This window comes from Lactuca saligna, chromosome 9, assembly GCF_052625555.1.
Source record: "Lactuca saligna cultivar CGN05327 chromosome 9, ASM5262555v1, whole genome shotgun sequence".
NCBI lineage: Eukaryota > Viridiplantae > Streptophyta > Magnoliopsida > Asterales > Asteraceae > Lactuca > Lactuca saligna.
In genome coordinates, this window is record NC_136425.1 from 192,006,557 (window position 1) to 192,015,819 (window position 9,263).

General features: G+C 34.6%; 1 protein-coding gene across 1 annotated transcript; it reads right to left on the reverse strand.

Annotated features, from left to right (window-relative positions):
- Positions 1 to 4,565: 4,565 nt before the first annotated feature.
- LOC145017720 (embryogenesis-associated protein EMB8-like) lies at positions 4,566 to 8,272 on the reverse strand. The gene is made up of 14 exons (XM_078975696.1): positions 7,910 to 8,272; positions 7,718 to 7,807; positions 7,573 to 7,634; positions 7,356 to 7,453; positions 7,019 to 7,108; positions 6,789 to 6,911; positions 6,625 to 6,702; positions 6,369 to 6,454; positions 6,213 to 6,261; positions 5,909 to 5,965; positions 5,694 to 5,824; positions 5,511 to 5,594; positions 5,310 to 5,376; positions 4,566 to 4,890 (listed from the first exon to the last, which is right to left on the reverse strand). The coding sequence occupies exons 1-14, from the start codon at positions 8,182 to 8,184 to the stop codon at positions 4,831 to 4,833; spliced, it is 1,350 nt and encodes a 449-aa protein (XP_078831822.1). The 5' UTR covers positions 8,185 to 8,272; the 3' UTR covers positions 4,566 to 4,830.
- Positions 8,273 to 9,263: the final 991 nt, after the last annotated feature.

Consider the following 9,263-nt stretch of genomic DNA (forward strand, 5'->3'; position numbering starts at 1 on the left):
GACTAACTAGGGCCTTGTCCCCAGCATCGGACCGAAGTCCGGAGACTGACTGGGACCTTGTCCCCTGCATCGGACCGAAGTCCGGGCTAACTGGGGCCTTGCCCCCTGCATCGGACCGAAGTCCGGAGACTGACTGGGACCTTGTCCCCTGCATCGGACCGAAGTCCGGGCTAACTGGGGCCTTGCCCCCTGCATCGGACCAAAGTCCGGAGACTGTCTGGGACCTTGTCCCCTGCATCGGACCGAAGTCCGGGCTAACTGGGGCCTTGCCCCCTGCATCGGACCGAAGTCCGGAGACTGACTGGGACCCTGTCCCCTGCATCGGACCGAAGTCCGGGCTAACTGGCTGAACATAGCATAGCATAACATATCAACAAGCATGAACACATATACTGCATACTACATCGGGCCGTAGCCCGGAACACATAACACATAACACATAAAACATAGCACATAAATCCTGTCTGAGCCACGAAGGCATCAAACATGCTAACTACTGCATCGGAAACTACTGCTAACTGGACGGGCCGGCATTGTGGCCTTAGACCCGTCCCTACTGGAAGGAAACTCACCTGAGACTGCTGAACCCTACTGATAAATCTCTGGCTGCTACTCGACAATCCCCTGATCCGCTGCTCCTCCAGCTCTCCGAGCTATCAATATACATATAACACTTAGTCTGACAGTCAACTAAGTCAACTCTGGTCAAAGTCAACCTTCCAGGTCAACCCTACTCGCCGAGTCTTCCTAAAGACTCGCCGAGTTCATAAACTCAGGGTCTTTCTTATTCGCGACCCGACTCGCCGAGTCAGTCCATGACTCGCCGAGTCCTAGACAATCTTCAACCAACTCGCCGAGTTGCTCATCCAACTCGCCGAGTCCATGCCTAACTTCATCCGACTCGACGAGTTGTTCATCCTACTCGTCGAGTTCCTCCTCATCTTCAAGCTACTCGCCGAGTCCACTCGAAGGACTCGCCGAGTCCAGTCGGTTCTACATACATGCAGAGGACCTTTGAGTCATGCATGGACTCCAAACTGTAGATCCACTCTTTTAAGGTCTATTCCTTACGTAAAGTTGCAAACTTTACGTGTAGAGAAGGAGATCTAGGCAAGATACGCCATTAACTAGGGTGTAAGGCCAAGGGACTTCAAAATCAACACAATGACTGATACTTTATGCTTCTCCAGGCCCTAAAACACTTGAATCTGAAGTAGCAACTCCAGATCCGGCTTCTAACCCAAAATAATAACATTATGGCAAAAGAGCCCCAACAACCACACATAGATCTAGGTGCAAAAAGGGTCCAGGAACTAGTTTATTACCTCCTAGTGCTCAAAATGAACTCACAATCCCAGATCTATAGCTCCTTCTTGCTCCTCCAAGTTCCTTCTTCCTTTTCCAAGCTTTATAGCACCTTCCAAGGCTCAACTAGGAGATATGACGGCTAGGGTTTGATATCCAGGGCTAAAGAGGCAGTAAGGAACCCTGGGAAGAAGATTAAGACATTTATATAGGCCCCAAGTCCCGAATTTAGGGTTTTCCACGCACAGACCAAACTCGCCGAGTCGGTCACTTACTCCCCGACCCGGATCCCGCTCGGACTCGCCGAGTCCCCCTTAGACTCGCCGAGTCGACCCCTAAACTTAGGGTTTTCTTTCCTTTCTTGGTCTTCGAAACTTTGGGTGTTACATATATATATATATATATATATATATATATATATATATATATATATATATATATATATTACAGTAGAATAGTAATATAAAATTGAATATATTCATATTATAATTACTACAATACCATAAATTCATAGTAGAATAGTAACATAATGTAGTGTTTTCATATTAAATAGTGTTCTCATTTGAACTTAACCATATATATATATATATATATATATATATATATATATATATATATATATATATATATCTTTACTATTTTAATGTACAAATCAAACATGCAAATTCGTATATAAAAAAGTCATCAATAAATATGAAATGTGAATCATTGAATGGTATGAGTTTATTTCTATTTTTATCTTTACTATTATATAAAGCATATTGATCATTTCTTGAATTTTAAGAGGTATCATATGTAAAGCTTAATGTACAAATCAAACATGCAAATTCTTATATAAAAAAAATCATCAATAAATATGAAACGTGAATCATTGAATGGTATGAGTTTATTTCTATTTTAAAATCCAATATTAAATACGAAACAATCAATCATGGGTTGTTAATTGCTATATGAAATTATGGTTTGGATTTAATTTTTCAAATCTTGATTAGGCGATTGATTACTAATGGTTATCAATAATAGTCAACCTGAACTAAGGATATTATGGTTCCATATGATTTTTGAAATTCAGAATTTCCTTATGCCACGTGTTTGAATCCCTCAATTCTCAATTCTTTTTCTATCTCCCTACGCTTTTCTATATATAATCGGTTCATTGCCTCCTCCACCAACTCAAATCAAAATCAAGTTATCCTATTTATCGTTTTCTTTTACATTTGCGTTTTGTATATTCATCTTTATTTACAAGAGCACTAAGATTATTTTTGTTTTTGTTGTTTCACATTATTGTATCAGAGCATACGCAATATACAGACTGCAAAAATCATGTGAGAACGAGCTTATACGGCAAATCAATATTTTGAATGCTATTGGGTTGGTTTTTTTAACATGTTTTTAGATTCTGGACTTTTAAGGTTAGTCCATTACAATATGTGGTTTTTTATAACATTCCTATTGTTTGTTGTACTTTGCAACATTTCTAAGTCAAATCATTTGTCCATTTGATGAACTTTCACTCATTGATATGTCTTTTCTTGGGACGATAACAATGGTAATACATTCTTAAAGTTTGTATATATATTCCTGAATTTGCAGAGTAATCCACTATACTCGAGCCAATGTAATGCTAACAATTCAAGAAGCACTCGAAACTGGATTACACCAACCTATAATTAAGCAATTCAAGTTTTTGTGACTTGGACATCTTTCCTAAAAACCTATGTGCAATTCACACCAAGGGTGTTATTTTCCCTAATTATATTCATTTACCTAGGCATATGAGTATGAAGAAGGCTTGATAAAGTTTTCCTTAAACTATGTGAGGTTTTTTTAATAAAATAAATAAATAAACAAGAAGCCAAATATAGAGCCAAATTCGTTGACATCAGTTACATATTTGTAGTTTCTTGGAAATTTCCTAACCTTTCCCTTTATATATGACAAAATTTTGTTAAGAAACCCACATAATGGATTTTATGTTTCTGACTTCTCAACAATATTATTATTAATAAAAAGATAGGAATGTGATGTTTTCCATTGAGGGATTTTATTAAAGTTTTTACTTAGTTGTGATGCCTAAAACATTGATGGTCTATATAACAATTATACTTTCAAGGATCGGATGGCTCATTATATCATTAGTTTAGTTCAAAGAAAACATTGTTGCTAAGAACTTTGGTTCAATGATTTTTATTTTTTTTTTGAACTGGTGTGTCGTTTGTTTATAGATCAATATTTATCAAATGTTTGTTTTTTATACCTAGAGTGTTATTGACTGGTAAGATAAAGCTTAGTTTGTTTTATTAAAATCTCATTAAACATTTGAATATTTTATCTTTTGTAAAATAAGATATTTTTTTGCATTTTTATTAACTAACGTAAATATCATCTCAACCATGCTAAAAGATAAAACAATTAATTGACCTAATTTGCAAGTTAGGGAGATCGACCTATGTGTAACTATTGTCATAAAAAAGATAGTCGTTTTTAACAATTATGACCATGATTATTTGTTACCCGGGGGTTTATGGAATGTCATATGCTTAATATTACAAAAGATCTTTCAACGGCCTTGGTTTTGCTAACTTTTTTCTAAGATTACTTATTAAAAATAAATGTATTATTTAGGACACTTCTTTTGGTCTAAAAACTTTATTAATAATTTAATTATTCAATTATTTGGTATTTCACTATTAATAAAAAGATTTGATATACATTATAAATCTTAAACCTTAGTACAGTCGACTTGAATTTAGGTTAGCACGAAAAAAATTATAACATATGATCTTGCTCAAGTAAACCGATATTACACTGCGTACGAACTATGAAAACTCCAAATTCATCATATTTTTTGAAAGCTTACTGCAGCTATAAAGATAAAAATCTGGAAAGTAAAAACAAGTTAATTATGTGAAATATAAAATATTTTGAAAGAAATGTGATACTTGAATCATTAGAAACAAGTTAACTTCATTTATATTTTATAATAATGAATAACCTAAATAATAACGTACTAACATAACTTATGTATATTTTTTAAACTAAAACAAGGTATTTTTGTATTTAACTAAACTAAACACATGATACTTTAAAAGGAAAATAATAACATACTTTTATCCTGAATGGAACTAATCGTCTACAGAAACTATTTGTCGCCGCTGCTTTGCGCGGGCACACGACTAGTATATATATATATATATATATATATATATATATATATAGAGAGAGAGAGAGAGAGAGAGAGAGAGAGGGGAAAGAAATTAGGAAACTTAGGTAATTTCCATATTGGAGATTACTCTCCTTCACTTCAAATGAAAGAGTAGATGTGTATTTATAATATGGGCCATGTGCCAGGCCTACACTACATACAACGATACAAACAATAATACATGGGCTAAGACAAATACATATACATACAATATGCATGTACACTAACAAATCGAATTTCTTGTTGTAACAGACAAGCTGAATCACAATAAGCAGAACTCAGTGGAACCTAAAATGATTACTTGTTCTCTAATTGTCTTAAGAAAGCGATTCGTGAAACTGTGGAGTCTCAAATGATGAGTATGCAAACTTTTGCGCCTGTTACAACATCAACATAATAAATGAATCATGTATTGCAGTGGCTTAAATGTGATTGAGACATTTGTAAACATCTCTTGTCTTGTGCGTTTACTTTGACACATTTTATCATGGTCCAAAAAGGTGGCGTTTGACTTGTCAAAGTGTTTAATGAAAATGTTTTGACTATTGATCCAATGTCTTTGAGGATAGAGTGAAGGAAACATGTGGACCAAAATGAAAGTTACACATGTGATTTACCAGTTCCTAACTGACAAAAAAGAATATGTTACATTTTTGGACATTCAGTAATTAAAATGTTCTCTTTCTCTACCTATTTAGATGATATGTAACACGTTGCTTGTAAAAAAAATGATGACTTGGCTCCCATGTGACATTTTAATTTTTTTTTTTAATTTACTTTTTTGGTTTTGTCATACCTGCTTTTTGCTCATTGGCATGCTTGAGTGCAGATTAGAGAGGTATTCTTCAACAACTCTTATCCACCTGTCAATGAGAATGGAATTATTAGTGATTGTTGATAACATTATAGACTTATACTGTATTTAACTATTTATGTATCAATCTTTATTTAATGTATAGATGTAATTGAAAGAAATGTTGAGGAGTAAAGTTTTTACCACAAGCTTTTTCCTGACATTCCTTCAAAAAATGCAATGTGTCCTCCATGTTGTGTGGTAGCAAGAACAATATTTTTATTCTTCCTGTTAACAAACCAGACAAACATATAAGAATATATACATAAATTAATCTTTTCTTTGATCAAATTATCAGTCCAAAAAAAAAAGTGTATTTGTTCATACCGACACTCATCCCAAGGAATGGCTTCATCAGTGCAGACGGGATCATCTATGGCATTGAGGCATAGAAGTGGCACTGATACATTGTTAACCAAACGAGCACTGCTAGCCCATCTATGAAATGAATCAACTGCCTGCAAGAATTAATCACACACTATCATTGCTAAATATACAGATATAGATATAGATATAGATACAGATGAGGGGAGGGGCGTTACATCAAAATTTCCAGCAATTCGAGCAGAGTAATTATTGAATTCTCGAATAGAACATGCCTGCAAGAGACATGTGTCATTGACTATTATGAGGTAGATTTTTCAAAGTACAATGCTGTAATAGGAAGAAATGAAAGTAGAATGTTATAAAATAACAAATAAATACAAGTAACCCTGTTATGTTTTCATGCTTGTAATATTAACTCGCGTGTTGGAAATGCCTCATCTTTCAGTAATTTTTTCGTATTTCCTCAATTTACCTTTTTTTGATGATTATTTACTGTGGAAAAATAGAGACATGGATTACCTTTTCAATTCCTTCCCAATCGGAAAGGCGAGCATAGACTTCCTGATGCCTACAACAAATTCAAAAATTACTATATCCAATTAGAAAAAGAAAAAAGATTAAAAAAGTCATATGCATGAAAGTTTAAAGTTGAGGTTATGAAAAGATAACACATACAACTTGGCAGCTCCTTTCAAGTTATTCCCCATAACTCTATTGTAGAACCTCTGCATAATCCCACGAGTGAAGAATCTATCACCAATCTGCCAAAAAAATAATGGATTCAACTTGTTGAAATACTGATAGAAAAAAAGTATTGCAGACTTATGAATTAAAGATATGCAAGAACAAATCTTTATATTGTCATGTGTATGTAGAAATGTGAATTATTTCCTCTAATTTCTTTAAATCTGTAATTCATCAAAACACTAACCAAAAGGTCCCAAGGATTACTGATGGATGCAGCCCCTGCAAGAGGTACATTATCCCCTTCTTCACCAAGATATTTTACCTGCAGATCAATCATTCTTACTATAATTCATCAATCTTTCTTACTCCAGATTAATTAATTAACAACATTTTTTTGAAAAGTTGTACCAAAATATTGGCACCAAGGCTAGTTCCAACAGCATATATGGGAGTATCAGGTTGTTTGTGATATAGATATTTCACTACTTCGCCTAAATCATCTGACTTTCCTGCAGTGTAGAAACAGTCAGACTGCACATGCAAAAAAATCAAAATTGTTAGTTGTATGGACAATTGAAACATAAATTATTTGGCCTATGACATTAGCTTTAGAATTATTTCATGTGGTAGAAACTTACAGTTAGTGGAACGCCTCCTAGGCCTCGATGGTTGCATACAACAATATTCCATCCATGTTTTGCCATCTTGTATGCAATCTCCTTCATATACTATCATAAAAAGTTGTGCCTTAGTCATAAAGTTTCACTAGATAATTGGTGAAACTAAAACTTTATATGGAAACAAGATAGAAAAATAAAGCCTTTCTAAAACAAGAGAAGAAAACACTTGTACTCTTTTTTATCAAAGCAATCATTATTGAATATACTTAGTTAGGGTTGCTATAATAATCATTCTGTGTTCCAATTTGGTGAAGGAAATCATTGAAGAATTTCTTCATAAGATCAAGAAACTCACAGGGGAAGCAGAATCACTTGTTAAGCCAGGAATCAATATCACAAGAGGAATATCAGCAACTGTATTGGTTCCATTGACTTGAGCGCTTGTCTCTATAACTATCAAGTCAAACAGAAATATTCTTGTAAATTCTTTTGAAACATCGCATACAACGGTTACTAGAATGATCATAATAATATAAGTTTAATACATCAGCATCATAATATGATTATTTTACCATCAGAATTCATCAACCAATCCAATGCTACTGTTCCACCATCAGAAGTACGAAATATCTCTCTGGAAATAGAAAACCATTTAGTAATAAGTAAAAATATGAATACTAAATTTCAAAGTACAAGAAGATGAATGTAAGATGTTACCTTTTGTAGCTGAATTTAGGAGTCTTAATTAAAACATTGAGCAAAATAGTCTGAAGATGCGGACTAGAAAGCCATGGAGTGGAAAAATATCTACACCAGTGAACAATCAAGGGTGGAAATGTTAAGAATCAAATACACAAAGAAAATCTATAGTCGAGCAGTTTATAATTAACAAAAAGAGAAGGAATTAACCTTCCATGAAGCAGATGACACTTGGATACGACTTCTCTGTACAAATCAGATGAAGAATGGAACGTAAGAGATACAGAATCACCTCCAAACCCACCGAAAAAGTCCTGAACGATATGAATCTCGAGTAGATTGTATACAAAAACAACGAAAACGAAAAACACTAATAGGAGGTAGTGAGAGATAGGTATGAGCGTTAGGGCTCTGAACAACAGCTTGTAAGGTGAAGTGGAGTCTCCGGCGATGGACTCCATTTTCCGATCGTCTGTAGGAATCATTGATAGACTGAATAAGTAGGATGGAGGGAAGGCGAAAAGCAAGTCAACTGGTCAAGAAAGGTAAGCTTGACTTACAACCTCTCTCCCAATCACGTTTTTTTGTAGATTCCATATAATAAGACATACAAATGTTTGTTGAAAAAAATAATATTATTAAAGAAAGGAATTTCCAGCTTGATAGCGTTTTTATATTCTAATGATATAAAAACTAATAAAAGTCGATAGTGAATAATAATCTTTTATAAAATATTGGGTTGAATGAATCAATAAATTAAGAAAAAAAGGATAATTACAGTAAAATCCCTAGATTTTGGTAAAAGTTTAAAGTCCAATAAACCGGACAATTTAGTCCTTATCATCCGGTGACCCTCATTTTCCCGGTTACAAATGTCTACGTAGACTGGGCATGCTTAGGTGGATTTGACGAAACTTAAATATATACATCATTCATTCCTTTCATGCCCCAAAATCGGACCAGACAAAAATCGAAGCAGGAGGAGGAGCCGCAAATGTCATCTTCATCTTCTGTAGGAAGCAAAAGTTCAAATCGAAGAGTAATGAATCGACTGAGAAGCAGGTGCTATTGCGGTGATCCCGTTGGAAAAATGGACTTCGTGGACTCCGTTTAACCCAGGAAGAAGGTTTATAGGTTGCCCAAATTACCAAGATGCACTTAAAGACTACAAGTTCTTCCAATGGGTGGATCCTCCTCTACCAAATCAGTGGTATGCAAATCTCTTACTAGAATTTCACAACAATGTTAATTTGGAGAACAATGCAATTTTTGGGGACTATGGATAACAACAAGTTGAAAGGAACTTTTTTGAGGACAATGTGGAACACCAGTGGCACAACCACCAGTGGCAAATCAACCCGTGGAAGGAGTGGCCATTCAAGTCCAGAATGGAGAAGAAGGTGGAAAATGGAAATCTTTTTTTTATGTGTTCATGGTTTCTTTTATTTTTGTTTTGGTGATGTTGAAGGATTTTTAGGATAGACAGAAGATGTATGGAAAGTAGTGTTTTCAAGTCTTTTATGTGTTTTGATTGTGTATGTTAGTGTACTATCAATGTCTTAAA

Excerpts from the sequence above, each read along its gene's own strand:
- LOC145017720 (XM_078975696.1), bottom strand. The coding sequence starts at position 8,184 with ATGATTCCTACAGACGATCGGAAAATGGAGTCCATCGCCGGAGACTCC. Across the intron at positions 7,454-7,572 it reads TTGGTTGATGAATTCTGATG|TTATAGAGACAAGCGCTCAA; the intron begins GTAAAATAATCA and ends TTGACTTGATAG. Across the intron at positions 6,912-7,018 it reads TAGGAGGCGTTCCACTAACT|TCTGACTGTTTCTACACTGC; the intron begins GTAAGTTTCTAC and ends TTGCATGTGCAG.